Source organism: Pelobates fuscus, chromosome 6, assembly GCF_036172605.1.
Source record: "Pelobates fuscus isolate aPelFus1 chromosome 6, aPelFus1.pri, whole genome shotgun sequence".
In the NCBI taxonomy this organism is placed as follows: Eukaryota; Metazoa; Chordata; class Amphibia; order Anura; family Pelobatidae; genus Pelobates; species Pelobates fuscus.
This window is the reverse complement of record NC_086322.1, coordinates 266,520,024-266,539,358: the sequence shown is the minus strand read 5'-3', so window position 1 is coordinate 266,539,358 and position 19,335 is coordinate 266,520,024. Positions and strand designations below refer to the sequence as shown.

The window sequence follows — 19,335 nt, the reverse complement described above, 5'->3', positions numbered from 1 at the left end:
TGTCTGTTAGTCCACCCACTGTACAGCGCTACGGAACTTGTTGGCACTTTATAAATAATAATAATAATAATATAGTCAGGTTGTCTACCTCTAGTTTAGATATAGGACATGGCTTTCTAAAGAAAAAAATGGCTTTCCAACTCTTTAGGGACTGAATTCACACACTGTGGTTGACACTTCCAGTTTTTCTGTGTGTCTGTCTGTACACCCAGTGGCGTTCCTACATTAGAATGTTTGCATCCTGCTTTGGGTAATGTCTACTTATGTTTTTTTTGCTGTCTCCCTCATTAAATTAGATAGCGTAAGCTCCTTACTAGTTATGTAAAATCAGGCTTTGGTAGTGAGAAAAGACCCTAGGTTAGATTTTGCTCAATTTCTTTACATTGATGTGCTTAGAGGGGTAAATCATAATTCCATTGTGAATATTATTGGCAACGATCCAGACAGCCCTCAGTGATTGGTTGTTAAAATGATGGCACATATGTGACAACGTCGGCTATCTTCAGATAGATCATGCTGTGTCTTGGAGTGAATATTAATAGCCGTTTGTGTGAATGGACCCATATGGCAACTCCTGCGTTACTAATCACACCAAGTGAACAATCTATGCTCACATCTCTCTCAGGATTATACACTAAACTCTGAATGCAGTCCGCATGTTGAAAATCACTGGATTTTCTCTGTATTTGGAATTTGGAGATTTACTAAGGGAAAATCGGTAGAAATTCAGTGATGTACATCACAAAGCATATTATTTACATATGTATCAAACGCTCCCAGGATATCTCCCAAATACTGCCTACAAGCAGACAAATTCACTAATTAGATGGCAGCATTCCCATGTAACCCCATATCAATATGTCCCCTACAGAATAATTGAAATTATAGAGTCCTCCTTTAATTCTCACCCACCATGAGTCAGGTGGGAGAATATGCAATAAATGGTTGATCAGCTAGAATCTGGTCAGCTGTTTATACCTCGTCCACTAAGCAGTAGTATGCAGTATTAATAACGCTTTAATATGGAAAGGCCACTCCTGATCCATCCTTAATCTCATCACCCATGCCCGGCAATTTGGGTGGTAAATAAAACAGCTATTTGGGAACTTTGACTGTCCAGCTGTTAATACCCAATCTCATCAATAATGACATAAAGGGTACCATTACTCATAGGGGAGAGCCATTCATTGGGCATCCCCATACTCTGCTCATTGTTTAGCAAGAACGGTGTTAAATAAAACTGCTACCCAGTCTATTAGCATATAACAATTGCGTATGACCTGCCGGTGGTCTCTCCCATACTCTGACCTATTGCTTGCAGGTTTGGGTTCAATAATGAAATAGATTAAATGGTGGGCTATTAGGCATTGGATGGGTGACTGAGTAATCATGCGGGGGACCTGCCAGTGATTCCCCCTTTTCACTGTCAGTAGGTAGAGATTTAATTTGAATATATGGTGGTTTAATAAAACACTAATTTCAAATATCATAGCACTGTATAATAAGATGTTGTGTAACAATATGCTAGGCTTGAAGAATTAATAGAAATATTTCTTTCAGCAATAATGATTTTCTTACACTTATAAAAGTAGCCCTCTTTTGTGAAATATAATTGGAAGATTAATGTTTGAAATATCCGTTTAAAATATACTATTCATTCCTTTCTTTGGTGGTCTTCACTTAACCACAACCCAAGACAGGCTGAGAGTAAAGGTGGCGGTGTAGGATTTCTGCTTTCACCCCACCGCTCCCCACCATTTTCCCCCCTTCCTATCCTTCTCCAGCTTTGAAATTCAAGGAGAACCTTGAGGCTGATGCTGCGAGACTAAATATTTGATATCCGGTTTGATTTTCGTAAGGAACAAACGAAGGTCTCCTCTTTCGGTGATGTTCAGACGGTTTCTCTGTTTGCTCATAATATGATTAACAGCACTAAAGCCTGATTCTACAAGATATGTGGTAGGGAAAGGTATCAATAAATTGGATATAATGTTCCACATAATTGGATATAACGCAGGCATTTTTTTATTTTGCCATAGTTTTTGGTATCTACCACTACCGAAATGACACATACTCTCTTCATCATATTTTAGTTCTAATAGTTCTTCTCGGCAAGTTATATCAACCTCGGCAACATTTGCTGTAAAAGGATTTATCATCCAGTCACGCACCCTTAATTTCAAAATATCTTGAAATCGTTTTTCCATATCCAATTTGAGTTTGTTGAGGTGGCTACTGAACCTTTCAATATCCCCCGGAGGTACATCATCTTTTATAGGTGACAATTCAGGAAACTGATGAAATTCTCTCTTTAAAATATTATGACGGAGAAGATCAAGCTTTTCGATAAATAATGACTCTATATTTTTGCAACTTATGAGAGTTATATTGGCTCCTTGAAGCCGCAAATTAATTTCATAAAATCTCTTGAAAATATCTGCCAAATAAAAAGCATAATTCTTTACTGTTTTTAACTGTTCATAGAGACCCGCCTCATTACTACTTTCAAAAAACTGTACGACACTATCATATAACGCAACAAAACGAGACAAGCATGTACCCTTTGAGAGCCATCGAACGTCTGTGTGTAAAAGTAACCTAATAAACTGCTTGTTATTGTCCTGGCACAGCTGTCGAAACATTCTATCACCTTTGGCATTAGAATTGATCTTATTTACAGCTTTAATTATTATATTTAATGATGAATGGAGACTTGTACTTAAATGTTTTCCCACAATATGTTGTCTGTGCACAACACAATGAATACACAAAACGCTTGGCACTTCTTCCTTCACGTAAGCAACAAATCCACGATAGCGGCCTACCATTGATGGTGCTCCATCGGTAGCACATGCAACAATATTGTTCAAGGGTATATTATTTTTTTGCAAAGTATGATTTCACAGCATTAAATATTGATAATCCTTTTGTATCTGTAATCATATTGACAGTGAATAGCATTTCTTCTTGCAATGTATTGTTTTCATCAAGGTACCGTACATGTGTCATCGGTAGAGCATTATTATCTGCAATGACAGACTCATCCAATTGTATGGAAAATGACGAATTTTGGAGAATACCGTATATACTCGAGTATAAGCCGAGTTTTTCAGCACATTTTTTGTGCTGAAAACCCCCAACTCGGCTTATACTCGAGTCACTGTCTGTATTATGGCAATTTACATTGCCATAATACAGACAATGGGGCTGTGTGCGGTTACTTACCTCTCCTGCAGCTCCTGTCAGCTCTCTCCTCCTCCGCGGCGGTCCGCTCAGCACCTCTGTCAGCTCCCAGTGTAAGTCTTGCGAGAGCCGCTGGGTCATAGTGCGGCTCTCGCGAGACTTACAGTGTGAGCTGACAGAAGAGCTGCACGGACCGGCGGGGAGGAGGAGGGAGCTGACAGGAGCTGCAGGAGAGGTAAGTGCTCTCTGCCAGCCCCCAGGGCCGGCCTTAGGCATTTTGACGCCCTGTGCGAAAAATCTTCACAGCGCCCCCCCTTCCCCCCCATCATCCATGTTTGCTGTAATGTTTGTGTTGTCTGTGTATGTGATAGTAGGTGTGATGACTGTGTGTGATATGTATGCTATGTGTGATATTTGTAATGGGTGTATTAACAGTGTGTGATATGCGTGTATTGGTTGTATGTGACACACACACACACACACAGAGTCAGACGGCCATACACACACACAGGAAGACATCCACACACACACACAGGCAGACAGTCATACACACACACACACACAAAGGCAGACAGTCAGTCATACACACAGACACAGACAGTAATACACACAGACACACACAGAGGCAGACAGTAATACACACAGACACACACAGTCATACACACAGACACACACAGTCATACACACACACACACACGCAGACAGTCATACACACAGACAAACACGCAGACAGTCATACACACAGACACACACAGGCAGACAGCCATACACACAGAGGCAGACAGCCATACACACAGAGGCAGTCATACACAGAATCACACACACAGAGGCAGACAGTCATACACACAGACACACACACAGAGGCAGACAGTAATACACACAGACACACAGTGGCAGACAGTCATATACACACACAGACACACAGTGGCAGACAGTCATATACACACACACACACAGGCAGACAGTCACACACACACACAGGCAGACAGTCACACACACACACAGGCAGACAGTCACACACACACAGGCAGACAGTCTCGCACACACAGACACACACAGGCAGACAGTCAGTCATACACACAGACAGACAGTAATACACACAGACACACACAGAGGCAGACAGTAATACAGACAGATACACACAGAGGCAGACAGTCATACACACAGACACACACAGAGGCAGACAGTCATACACACACACACAGACACACACAGGCAGACAGTCATACACAGACACACACACACAGGCAGACAGTCATACACACACAGACAGTAATAAACACAGGCAGAGAGTCACACTCACCTGACAATCCCACAGTTACCTGTGGAGTTCATTGTGGAGGCAGTGCAGCTCCTGGTGACTGTTTGGTGGGGAAGCTCCGCCCCCGCCGCACGGTAAGCTCCGCCCCCGCTGCAAATTTAAAAAAAAAAAAAAAATTTTTTTTTTTTTTTTTTTTTTAAATCCACGGCGCCCCCTGCTCCATGGCGCCCTGTGCGGCCGCACAGCTCGCACACCCCTAAGGGCGGCCCTGCCAGCCCCCCTCCACCCCCCCCACTGAACTGCCAATGCCACTGGACCACCAGGGAAGGAGAACCCCCCTCCCTGCCATGTATCAAGCAGGGAGGGGGGACGAAAAAAAAATGTAATAATAATAATAAAATAATAAAAATAATAATAAAAATAAATAAATAATAATATAACAAAAAAAACTTAAAATAATAATAATAAAAAAAATTTAAAATGCCCACCCCCCACCAAGGCTCTGCATCACACACACACACACTGCACTCATACACACACACACTGCATTCACACACACACACACTGCACTCATACACACACACACACACTGCACTCATACACACACTGCACTCATACACACACACTGCATTCATACACACACACACTGCACTCATACACACACACACTGCACTCATACACACACACTGCATTCATACACACACACTGCACTCATACATACACACTGCACTCATACACACACTGCACTCATACATACACACTGCACTCATACACACACTGCACTCATACACACACACTGCATTCATACATACACACTGCACTCATACACACACTGCACTCACACACACTGCAGTCATACACTCACTGCACTCATACACACTGCACTCATACACACACTGCATTCATACATACACACTGCATTCATACACACACTGCATTCATACACACACTGCACTCATACACACACTGCACTCATACATACACACTGCACTCATACATACACACTGCACTCATACACACTGCACTCATACACACTGCACTCATACACACACTGCACTCATACACACACTGCAGTCATACATACACTGCACTCATACACACTGCACTCATACACACACTGCACTCATACACACTGCATTCAAACACACACACTGCACTCATACACACACACTGCATTCATACATACACACTGCACTCATACACACACACACACTGCAGTCATACACACTGCACTCATACACACACACTGCATTCAGACACACACACTGCACTCATACACACACACTGCTCTCATATACACACACTGCACTCATATACACACACACTGCATTCATATACACACAGACTGCATTCATTATATACACACACTGTAAATAAATATTCAATTAATATAATTTTTTTAGGATCTAGTTTTATTTAGAAATTTACCAGTAGCTGCTGCATTTCCCACCCTAGTCTTATACTCGAGTCAATAAGTTTTCCCAGTTTTTGGGGGTAAAATTAGGGGCCTCGGCTTATATTCGGGTCGGCTTATACTCGAGTATATACGGTACCTATAAGTTTATTTTCAGCTTAAGCCGACATTTTACTGTGTTATCGCTAAGGGGCAATGTTTTTAAAACTTCAGCTATATCCTGATACATTACTGATGAGATAAATTCTTTGATAGAGGGTATTATCAAAGTTTCCCCAATATTATGTATTTTACCACTTTTTGCAATTAAGTGTGATATACGATAAGCTGCAGTTAATCCATCCTCATTCTTTGCATGTTGTTTTTGAAAGGATGCAGCTATTGTTGAACGATTTTGAGATCTTTTATAGATTTTGTGAAAATATTCAATGGGCTTATCTTTATCTTGCGAATGCTTTGTAGCAAGATGTTCTCGCAATCGACTTGGCTTCATTGCTTCATTAGATAATGTCTTGTGGCACAGTAAACACATTGGAAGCTGTTTATTTGTAACAGATTCAATGAAACCCATCTTCAGATACTTTGGTAAATAGCCACGAGCATATATCTTTTTTTCAAACATGGGTTCTAAATTTGTTGCACAATTTAACAACTACTTTTACTCTTACCACGTTTTGATCTGCACTCCACACAGTGCTTCCCCCGCCCCCCTCTTTTCCCTTTTATTTTAAACCCAAAAAATAACGCTGTACGAGGTGCCATTTTTTATTACGTGTCCCCATGAAAAGAAATTCCCCCCTTTTTTTTCTACTTTTCCAGCCTTCTTCTTCGTTACCTTCCTTATATGATATGAATATATCAGGGGTCTCTTTTTCCTTTCTCTTTATTCTCTCCTTTTTCCTTCCTTTCCTTCTTTTCCTTCTTTCTTTCTTTTATTTTATAAGATAACAAAACTTAACTTGCCAAAACATGAGCCATTCTAAACACTGCTTTCTCTCCTCATTTATTTTATCCCTTTTTCTATTTTTCTTCATTTTTAAAAAAATTTTTTTTTATCTTTCCCTTTTTATTTCCTTTTTCATTATTCTATTCTTTTACCTTCCTTATGGCAATGTCCAAAAGTAAGGCCGAGCTAGTTAGCCCACTTATTATTATTATTAGCCAACAACAATTATCTCCTTCTCCTGCCTATAACTTTTCTATCTTCTATTTTACAAGTGCTCTGCTATTGCCTGTCCCTGCTATCGTGTATCAGCTCCCACTCCTCCCCTTTCTCTTCTCACGTGTTACACTCGCTCGTGTTGGCACGTTCTCGCGTTCGCACGCATTCTCGTGTTCACCCGTTCAGAAATGCTTATGGACTCCCAGAGTAACTTATCTATACTTATCCAAATCTGTCTCTCGTTCTCCTAAAAGAGCCATAGTCCGCTCTCCAGCTCTGCTACTTTTCCACCTTGTTTGGTGGCTGTCACCCTTGCTGTCCCGTTGTGTATTTGTACCCCACCTCCTCTAGACTGTAAGCTTGTTTGAGCAGGGCTCTCATCTACCTATTGTTCCTGTGTTATTGTTCAATTGTCTCATTTATTGTAAATTTCCCCCTTTCATAATATTGTAAAGCACTGCGGAGTTAGTTGGCGCTATATTAATACCAATAATAATAAGGAGTGTACAGTTCATATAAAGATATTCTGCCTTTTTTTTTTTTTGGTTTTTCTTTTGTGACCTGTATCTTGATAATTATACTCCCACCCTTGCCATTTGCCTTCATTTATATTTCTTATATTTTCTACCTTGTGTCTAATCTCGATACCTGCCGCAGCCATGTTGTTCTCCCCTACCCATGATGTCTGCTATTTGGACTTCTGTGGAATTGATTTTACTAATGAATTGTGGGTAAATCTTATTGCAATAGAACATTGCTTTAAACCCAACCCATTGCCGAGTTTTGTAAACTGGAGTGATACACATAAGGAAAAGTAGACCCTACTTTTCTTTATATACTTTGAGAAAATATGGGTGCTCAAGAAAAGAAAAGAAAAACAGATGCAGACACAGTTTGCAATATAGAAAAAGATTAAATGGCGTTAGTTTTTGGTGACAGATCCGCTTTAACAGATAAATTCATTCAGTGTATTTTGAAACGTCACACTCACTTATATGAACTCTGAAACCCAACACACACCCTTCATCTGTGTTGCCCCATCAAACTCATCCCATCCTTGTCCCATGCATGAGCTCTAAGTAAATCCTACCAAAATCAATGTTACTGGAATGAAGGCAGGGTAAGGGTTCAGAATTAATTACATGTCAGAAGTTTCAGGAAAGAAAAGATAGACAACCTTTGGTGGGGGAGAGACAATCCTCAATAGCAAACAGATAATGTTAAAATAGAGTAGAAATGTAGTAATAGATGTTTACAAATTTTTGTTTCTCCTTTTTCAGATACAAAGTGTGATACCCAGATTGCCTGTGTGACGCAGCCCTGATGATCTGAACTGTGTATACCTCTAAGGACTGGAACCAAAATGCTATTCCCATTAGTGTGACCCTTTTATTCCTAATAAGCACTAGTAGTTACCCCCCAAGATAACCTCTATGTACCTGCAGAGAATCCTATATATTTATGCGATAGAAACTGCTTTAATCGAAAAATAAAACCTATAGTTACCTGAGCTAAATGACTGCTAAAGCCTATGTTACTATCTGTCTCTGTTTGGACGTGTCTTTCTCTTTTTCTGTGTGCGTTCTTTGGTGTTTACATTTAAAAGGTAAACCTAACATGAAAATAGAGTTGATGCAAATTGTAGAACAAGGGGACTTGAGCAACCCAGGGATACTAAAGGGCTTCGAAGCTCTGCTTCCTATGGAAATAAAGTGGTTATAGTGGAGTAATGGCTGTCTCACTTCTTTTATCCAATTTAGTAATATGATATCTTGTCCTTGCATTTTTTATTCCTTCTAAAATCCATATTCGAAGGAGCATGTAGGAGAACTCTGTGACCTTGAAGACATACACCTCCTACATCCTCCATAGACCATCAGGACTAGATGATATTGATTCACAGTGTGTTACCGAACCCATTTCACCACCTCGTGGCCCAGTCACAATTGCACTGCTCATAGAAGACCCTGGTATTGCCTGATTTGCCACCAGTTTTAAAAGCACAATTATAGACTCAAAATTAGCAGTTTATTTAACAAACGAATAAGCTTCAGATCTATTAAAACATATTACATTTCTATACATATATATTACAAAATGTCAAGAATCAGCTCTATTCGCATACAAACAAGTTTTTGTAAACTAAAAGTTCTGGCGTTCTGTTCACCTGAATGAGTCTGAATAAACATGCAGGCTGCCAATTCCTATGCCCCTGGGTGAAATCAGCTGGCACTGGTATGTGGTAAGGGCAGTTTGTCCGGATGTGCCTCATTCAGTCTATTTATATTGGAGGCACTATCATTTTATATTGGTTAATCTATGTTCTCAGTACTTGTACAAGTTGGGTTAAATCAGTCTATGAAAATGTGTTTATTTAAAAAAAAGATTTTTCTTCACATGGGACTGCAGCCATGGAGCCTCCATACCATCCAAAATATGCCAAAGTTAAATGAATACCATTAACAAAATTACTAAAAGCTATTCACATAATAGAGTACTCTATGGTGTTGAAAATATACATTAGATTGTACAGATAATATGGAAACATCTATCTAAATGTGTGATTGCATAGCACAGCAGTCAATAATGTGCGCAAATAGAATGTAAATATATATTTTAATTATAAACACACAGAAGTTTAATTATAAGCAGGACTGTCCATAGGAAGAGGTAAAATATAGGGACTGTAGATGAAAATCCATGAGAGTTGTCGGGTATTTCAAAGGTGGGAGGTGATGCAGGGAGGGAATAAGAAGATTGTATGTATTTTTTAATCTAAATTAGAAGTCAGATATTATGCTACACAAGATATAAACCAGACATAAAGTCTGCAAACAGTTAATTCAATCATTTGTAATACATGATTGATATGACGAATTACCAATACTAGTATATGTATAACGTGTATAGCTTGGAGGAAAGACGAGACAGGGGGGATATGATGGAAACATTTAAATACATAAAGAGAATCAACACAGTAAAGGAGGAGACCATATTTAAAAGAAGAAAAACTACCAAAACAAGAGGACATAGTCTTAAATTAGAGGGGCAAAGGTTTAAAAATAATATCAGGAAGTATTACTTTACTGAGAGGGTAGTGGATGCATGGCATAGCCTTACAGCTGAAGTGGTAGAGGTTAAAGGGACACTCCAGGCACCCAGACCACTTCTGCCCATTGGAGTGGTCTGGGTGCCAACTCCCACTACTCCCAACCCTGCAAGTGTAATTATTGCAGTTTTTTATAAACTGCAATAATTACCTTGCAGGGTTAACTCCACCTCTAGTGGCTGTCTACTAGAGGTCACTTCCTGCTCTATAGCACAGGAAACCTGTGCTAGAGCGTCGCTGGACGTCCTCACGCTGTGTGAGGACCTCCAGTGTCGCTCAAATCCCCATAGGAAAGCAGTGAAATTATTTTTCAATGCTTTCCTATGGGGAGCGCTAATGCGCATGCGCGGCATTGCCGCGCATGCGCATTAGGTCTCCTCGGCCGGTGGGCGGGATCAGTCTCGCCCACCAGCCGACGCAATGGAGAGGAGGAGCGTCGCGGAGGAGGAGACAGCGCCGAGGGACATCGCCGCTGCTTCAGGTAAGTGACTGAAGGGGTTTTCACCCCTTCAGTACCTGGGGATTGGGGGGTGGGAGGGAGACGGACCCTCCAGTGCCAGGAAAACGGATCGTTTTCCTGGCACTGGAGATTCCCTTTAACACAGTGAGGGAGTTTAAGTATGCGTGGGATAGGCATAAGGCTATCCTAACTATAAGATAAGGCCAGGGACTAATGAAAGTATTTAGAAAATTCGGCAGACTAGATGGGCTGAATGGTTCTTATCTGCCATCACATTCTATGTTTCTATGTATCTATGTAATATATATAGACAGATGCTAGATTCTGCCTGGTTTTTCAATGGGTCAATCAGGTTTCGTAATCCAGACTGCATGGATGATGACATCATCAATAAAATTATTTCCCATAACGAGAGCAATAACGCATAGATAGATCACCTTCACGCAGTTCAGAGGCCATAATCTCAGGCAAACTATTCATATTATTAAAAAAAAAATTGTTTTCTTAAAGGGTTAATCCAACAAAAAACAGTGTTTATGTAAAAGAAAATAAATATTAAAAAAAGTTCTCCCTGAGCCAGTCTTCGTCCTCTGACATCACCCTCCCCGCCAGAGGGCACATTGACGGCAGAACTGTAGGGGGCTGGGGGGGCATGCCGACTTTGGGTGTCTGGCTCCCGCATGCTGTGTGTGCTGGCATCTGATGACAATCTGCAATGAATTGATAATGATGATTAAATTGATAGTAAAAATAATGATGCAGGAATTGGAGTTACACCTTCAGTAGCTAAGGGGTTAATCTCTGCATGTGCAGCGTTTCATGTTATTCATCAGCTCATGCTTGGGGTATCGTCTTCGCTGCACGTTGGACCCAGATGAATTGTTTATTTGTTTTTTTGTTTCGAGAACTGGACCAAATATATTTCATGGTGTACACAAAAATAAGTCCTGCGCTCAGACTCCAAATACTCATGGGCGGCAGCAGCTATTGGGAAGGGTGATGGGATATTGGTGTATTATCTTGTGTTTATGCCTGCTGTCCTGAAGTATCCTGCTTGTTCCTGAGTAGCTGTTGGAGTAACCAGCGGAGCATAAGCCCTGCTACCACTGCTCTCCGCTACACTGTCTCATTAAAGATTTTTTTTTTGCCTGAAGCTGAAAGATTAGGTGAATGGTTAGTGTAGGACCCACCTAAGAGGTTTGCCTCGACGTGGCAGGTGGGCTTACACCTAATGACCATTGGAGCGAAACTAAAAAGCCTCCATTTGTCTAAATATACATGGGGATTTGGGATAGTGCGCAGGTAACTCTTTTCTCTGGTTTTCATCATATTTCACGGTGTGTCTGAGGTAATAGGAGTTAGACTCCATATACGGCGACTGCCGCCATTTTAATGATGCCAAAACTAGCACAGTGTTCTCACAGGGAAGTATGTTGCTGACGTTCTTGTTTGTCACTTGTTGCGCACTCCGAGTTAAACAGCTACTGAATATGTCACATCAATCATTAGCACATAATGCCTCCTATTGATTCACTCTATTGGCTGGGTTTCCTATGGAATTCCATGTTTATAGTGTTATTTTAGATTTTGCTTGGGGATTAGATAGTAGCCTAGTATAATGCAAGGGCCTTGCTGGGCAGGTTTAATGCTCTGTATTGAAGGACAGGTTGTAAAAGGAAACAATAATAGAGGGTTCAAGTGAGAACAGACCGTGAGAATCTATTCTATAACCTTGTGCCAAAGTCAGTGTGCAAGTGCAACTGTAAATACCAATAGTGGGATTTAGTATGTACCTGCACCCAAAAAAAATACAAATGTTCGTACTGTTTTGTTATGCTACCTGCAAAAAAAGCTTAATTCATTACCAGTTTAAGACAGGTTAAGAATTGCAGGGTATTCAAAGTGATTATAAAAATTTAGGCCAATGCTGTTTTCAGTTTGGGTATTTTTGTCATAAGTTTGAAATTTACTTAGAATTTCCCGCAATTTTCATTTTAGTGAACAGGCACGGTGACGATCTTTCTCATTGTCATATCTTCTCCCACAGAAAGCTTACAGGGTTATTCAATATCCAAATGGAAATAAATCCGGTGAAAACAACCGAAGTCCGACCGCATTGGCAATTCTGATATTTACAAGTGAATTGATAATTTGAGGAATTATTTGCCCTCTGGCAATACTAGCAACCAGCATGCATATTGTTAAAACTTTTGACAGCACAAGGGTTAATTATGTGACGGCACCGGCCAGATGCAACATTAAAAAAGTAAAATGATAAAATAACTAAAAATCAAAAAGGGGGCAATATTTACTATGGTGGAGGTATTGTACCTCAATATGCCCCCACCTGCCATCTGCTAAGTGGGCTGACTCTACCACCATGACGGGTCTCCTATCTTTTATTCAGTCCTGGACCTCCAGTTGAATACGCAAGAAAAATTGCTCAAGAAGGATTAAAGGGACACTGTAGGCACCCAGACCACTTCAGCTCATTGAAGTGGTCTGGGTGCAAACTCCCATCACCCTTAAAGGGACACTCCAGGCACCCAGACCACTTCTGCCCATTGGAGTGGTCTGGGTGCCAACTCCCACTACCCTTAACAACCCTGCAAGTGTAATTAATGCAGTTTTCATAAACTGCAATATTTACCTTGCAGGATTAAGTCATCCTCTAGTGGCTGTCTACTAGACAGCCACTAGAGGACACTTCTATGTTCATAGAACACGAAAATGTCACGCTATGTGCGGACCTCCAGCGTTGCCGAAATCCCCATAGGAAAGCATTGAAAGCATTATTCAATGCTTTCCTATGGGGAGGTCTAATGCGCGTGCGCATTTTGTCTCCCCCGTCGCTGGTCGCGCATGCTCAATAGGTCTCCCCCGCCGGATGATGGGGGAGGACCATGGGTGGACCCTGACCCAGCACAGAGGGACATCGGCACTGGATAAAGGTAAGTCACTGAAGGGGTTTTAACCCCTTTAGCAAAATGGGAAGGGGGTGGGAGGGAGAAGGGGACCTGCAGTCAGTGGCGTACACACAACCCATGGGGCCCCGGTGCGAAAAATGATCCGTGGGCCCCCCCCCCCCCCGCTCTTACTCTGCGCGGGCTGGGGCCGCAACACATGGCGGCGGGCACCTGGTTGCAGGGCTGCGACCCGTGCGACCGCGGTATGTACGCCAGTGCATGCATAAACACATATACTTAAAAGACCGCTACAGACACCCAGATCAAATCAGCTCAATGAAGTGGTCTGGGTGCCAGGTCTCTCTAGTTTTAACCCTGCAGCTGAAAACATAGCAGTTTCAGAGAAACTGCTATGTTTCACTGAGGGTTAATCCAGCCTCTAGTGGCTGTCTCATTGACAGCCGCTAGAGGATTTTCTGCGATTCTCACTGTGAAAATCACAGTGAGAAGACGCTGAACGTCCATAGGAAAGCATTGAGTAACGCTTTCCTATGGGCGGTTTGAATGCGCGCGTGGCTCTTGCCACGCATGTGCATTCGGAGCTGAGAGGCGGATCCGGACGGAGAGATCCCCAGCGCCAAGGGAGTCCGGCGCTGGAGAAAGGTAAGTGCTTTAGACACACACACACACACTCTCATGAACAGACGCACACATTTACTGACAGACACACACTCAGTGACAGACGCACACAAACATACTCAGTAACAGACACACACACACTCTAACACACTCACTAACACACACACACTCACTAACACACTCACTAACATACACTCACTAACATACACTCACTAACATACACTCACTAACACACACACTCACTAACACACACAATCACTAACACAATCACTAACACTAACACACACACTAACACTAACACAATCACTAACACTCACTAACACACACACTCACTAACACACACACTCACTAACACACTCTCACTAACACACTCTCACTAACACACTCTCACTAACACACTCTCACTAACACTCACACTAACACACTAACACTAACACACTCACTAACACACTCACTAACACACTCTCACTAACACACTAACACACTCTCACTAACACACTCTCACTAACACACTCTCACTAACACACTAACACTAACACACTCTCACTAACACACTCTCACTAACACTCACACTAACACACTCACTAACACACTCACTAACACACTCTCACTAACACACTCACTAACACACTCTCACTAACACACTCTCACTAACACTCACACTAACACACTCACTAACACTAACACACTCACTAACACACTCTCACTAACACACTCACTAACACACTAACACTAACACACTAACACTCTCTCACTCACACACTCTCACTCACACACTCACACGTTTTTTTAATTTAATCCCCCCAGCCTCCTTACCTGTGGGAGAGCTGAGGGGATTCCCTGGGGTCCAGTGGTGTCACCCGGCTGGCGGGCGCGCGAGGGAGCACTGTCCCCTGAGTGCTCCCTCTTCAGCTCCCTCGCGCGCCGCATACTGATACCGGAGCCGGAAGATGACGTCATCTTCCGGCTCCGTTTTCAGTGCGGTGCGCGAGGGAGCTGAAGAGGGAGCATTCAGGGGACAGTGCTCCCTCGCGCGCCCGCCAGCCGGGTGACAGCAGGGCCAGCCTCGGGGGGCCCTGAGGTGGCCAGCTCCTGGGCCCCCCAGCAGAAGAGGCTGGCCCTGTGGGTACATACCTGGGTCGCAGGGCGGCCGGGCCCCCTGGTGGGCCGGGCCCGGTCGCAGCCGCGACCCCTGCGACCCTGGTATGTACGCCACTGCCTGCAGTACCAGGAAAACGGTTTGTTTTCCTGGCACTGGAGAGTCCCTTTAACCCTGAGCATGTAATTATTGCAGTTTTTATAAACTGCAATAATTACCTGCTAGGCTTAAGTCCTCCTCTAGTGGCTGTCTAGCAGATAGCCACTAGAGGGACTTCCGGGTTCTTCTTTCGGTCGTCTAAATGATGCTGGCCGTCCTCCCGCTATGCATGAGTACTTCCAGCGTCACCGGAATCCCCATAGGAAAGCATTGAATAATGCTTTCCTATGGGGAAATCCTAATGCGAGTGCGGTCACTGCCGCTCATGCGCATTAGGTCTCCTTGCCACAGACGACAGCAGGAGAGAAGGGTGGGCGGAGCTGAGCCAACGCCAAGGGACATCGGCGCTGGATCCAGGTAATTGTCAGAAAAGGTTATTAAAGGGACACTCCAGGCACCCAGATCACTTCTGCCCATTGGAGTGGTCTGGGTGGTCCCACTACTCTTAACCCTGCAAATGTAATTATTGCAGTTTTTTATAAACTTAATAATTACCTTGCAGAGTTAACTCCACCTCTAGTGGCTGTCTACTAGTCAGCCACTAGAGGGCACTTCCTGGATTATAGCACAGAAAACCTGTGCTAGAGCGTCGCTGGACGTCCTCACGCTGTGTGAGGACCTCCAGCGTCGCTCAATTCCCCATAGGAAAGCATTGAAAATCTTTTTCAATGCTTTCCTATAGGGAGCTCTAATGCGCATGCGTGACATTGCCGCGCATGCGCATTAGGTCTCCCCGGCCTGTGGGCGGAATTAGTCTTGCCCACCGGCCAACATAATACAGAGGAGGAGCAGTGGCGGAGGAAGAAGCAGCGACGTGGGACATGTCGCTGACTCTGGTAAGTCACTGAAGGGGTTTTCACCCCTTCAGCAACTGGGGATTGGGAGGTGGGAGGAAGAGGGGACCTGCAGTGCCAGGTTTTTTTTTCCTGGCACTGTAGTTTCCCTTTAACCCCTTCTGGCAGTTTGTTTTTCTGGCACTACAGTTTCCCTTTAATAGCTATGTTGATTTGGCATCCTTGAAATCAAATGCTCCCAACCCCACATAATTTGTAAGCTAACTCAGAGCAGGATTTCTGATTTACCAGTGAGTATCAGGAGTGATACTATATCTAGCCAATAAGTGTTCCTTCACAGCTGAATAGTCGTTACCGAGATTGTCCGGAATGGCTCGGTATTCTTCTGTAGCTTTTCCAGTCAATTTCCTGTCTCCCAAATCAAAAAATTTATGAAAATCTCTCAGCACGTTTAGGATAATCTCATGTGAATGGTTAAGTCCAAGAAAAGAGGCGACTCCTGAGTTCTCTGACAAGCTCACTCTCAGCTAGAGCTCACTCAGTTTGAGTTTTGGTTATAGGCACGTGTTGCTTGTACCTGCCCTCTGGATTCAAGCAGGTCTTTCCAAGTGGTAAGCTTAAGTCATCTGTAGTCCATCCACAGGATTGCTGTTGTCTGGTAAGTGGCCACTCAACAGAGCCTGGTCCCTGTGGTGGCTTGAACACCCCAAGAGTATGGAAATCCCACAGCTACCACAAAATATAACAATAATAGGGACATCTGCTCCTCACCTTGGGATCCAGACCTATCCTGCTACATTGTACATCCCTCTTTCTCCAGCACCCGGGACCCCAACCATCTTCCATGCAGGAATCAATTCCTCTGCTCATATGTCTGCTTAGACAGTAGTACTACTACTTCTTCTGCTCAAGCAATAATCAATCCCTCAGCCTGCACCATCCAAAAGTGAAACCCTATGCCCGCTTTCGATACTGTCTTTCTGAATACTTTTTTGGGGCTCAGAGACCTAGCTCTTATAGGCCCGAAGATGTTATGACTATGTAGCTAATCCCAACCATTATTGGAGAGACTACATGGAAAAAGTACATGGCTTTGTAAACACAAATCCACAATTGGGACCAAGAAAACTGACTTAATCTTTCCTACTCATTTTATTGAGAAAGGACATACAATCATAAAATTGACTTGTGTGGGAGACCTGGCGAGGTGGAGACAGACATTTTTTATTTAAGAAAATAGAAATGTTATCGTTTAAATACTGAACTATATTGGTCCAGGGGCTTTAATAGGGAATATGATATCAGCAAGTTTGTGTAAATTTATTTGAGTTCAGTAATGCTTGCCATTTATACATTCACTGTGCGATTACAAGGCTGAGAGAATGGACTTTTAGTTTATAGTGGTTGGGTAAGTATATATGCTTTGTATTTGATTTGTCTGTTTAACATTTGAGTATGTAACGTATAATATTTGAGTATGTAATGTATCCACTTCGATTGCAATGTATGAATTAAATTGCATAGGTAACAACAGTCTACACCAAATTTTTTTTTTTTTTTTTGCAGTACGTGAAAAAGGTACAGACAGGCTTGAGGTGCCCCAAAATCAGTCCTCAGGCTTTTATCTTGCTTGACATGCGGGGGCATATGAATAACAGGCACAATATTTTTTTTTTATTAGCAGGCTTAGTCGCTTAGAACATGCTGTAAGTTATTTAGTTAACGAGATATACATTTAGAGCTATGTCTTGCATTCCTAACTGGCAAGGATAGGTCTATAAAAACATTTCTACTCTGTGTACATTAATGACAGTTCTATTGGTTCTTACGGCTATAGATATGTAAGTTTTTTAGTTATACGTTATTACACAAACCGAAGCATATTAAATGTACAATAGTTGCTAATATCCTGGCTGGTCTTAGTATGTGTACTCATATTATATTATATCGTTGCTAGACTCCGCTGTGTACCCCCCTCCCTTGTGCTCCCCAGGGAGAGCCGATTAGGAACAAATTAGAAAGAAGAAGAAGTAGTTTATGTTATTCCAACATGCCTTTGGGAGCGTTCAATAGTGGCATAGAGAGCTGTGGGGTAGTCTGCACCATGCCCGGCCCAGAGTCTCAGTCCCCTTGGCGTCAGCCGATGCCCTGTTGGGGCTGAGCATGTGCTTGCTGTGGTAGGCGGTGTAGCCAGTGCATTCTCCCCGTTGTGTGGTAGCTGATGTCCCCCGGGCTATGAAGGGTTGTTGTGGGTTCTGATTGTAGCTCCAGATGAACTGAGTGTCGAGCTAGGGTGCCCCCCCCCCCCCAGCTTCACTTGCCTTGCTAGGGGAGGTTTGATGTTTGGTGCCGGCTGATTCTTCCGCTTCGCCGCCTCGCTTGGGGGGAGCAAGTGCTTAACCCTTCACCGTCGTCTGGTTGTGGCTTCCCTGGGTCTTGTGCCTTGTCTCTGCCCCGGCTTATGCAGGGTAGCGTCGTCCTTGTGCTGCTTTTGTCGGTGGGGTTGTGTTGCAGTTTGTCCCCGTCTGCTCTCTTGTGGGGTGCTCATGGGTGTAGTCTGGCGTGGTTCTACAGACTCCGATAATCTCATGTGGGCTTCCAGGGTCTTCCATATAGCGGTGAATATGTTGTTCAGCCGCTTCTCCGTTTCCTCCCATGCGTTAGGTGTATTGGCGGTGTGAGGGGCTTCCGTCATCTTAGGAACCAAAGGCTCAGTCGGTTTTGTGCTCCACAGAGCCAATGTTGGCCCTTTGCGTTGCCAGGGAGTCGTTTGGGGGTGGACCGGGATAACCCCCACCGGTCCAGAGGGGGGGGACGAGGGCTTTTGATTCCCGGCGTGGTAGTGCACGCTTGTAGGCCGCATTGTGAATTGTGCTCCGTTTGTTGCTTGAGAGGTGTCTTTCTCTTCACCTCAGTGTCTGCTCTCAAGTGGTAGCTTTAGATTCTCTATTAAGTGCCCGTGTGTCGTTAGAATTAAGATTAAATGCCACGTTTAGCTGGAGTTGCTGTGATGAGCGTCTTCACAGCTCTGCGGTCAGGCCCCGCCAATTTTACAGTAATGTAACACATAAAAATATGTCTAGGACAAAATAAATTGGTAAATATTTAAAGGAAGGATTTGAACGATAATCATTTTATAGAATCAGAAA

The 19,335-nt window shown here is 43.1% G+C and overlaps 1 protein-coding gene across 1 annotated transcript in view; it reads left to right on the top strand.

Moving 5' to 3' along the window:
- The window catches only part of PPP1R1B (protein phosphatase 1 regulatory inhibitor subunit 1B), an 86,830-nt gene extending 78,300 nt beyond the window's left edge, over window positions 1-8,530 (top strand). Inside the window, exon 7 of the mRNA XM_063425458.1 lies at window positions 8,301-8,530. Within this exon, the coding sequence (XP_063281528.1) occupies window positions 8,301-8,344 (44 nt within the window). The 3' untranslated portion in view covers window positions 8,345-8,530. The remainder of the gene's footprint in view (window positions 1-8,300) is intronic.
- Window positions 8,531-19,335: the final 10,805 nt, after the last annotated feature.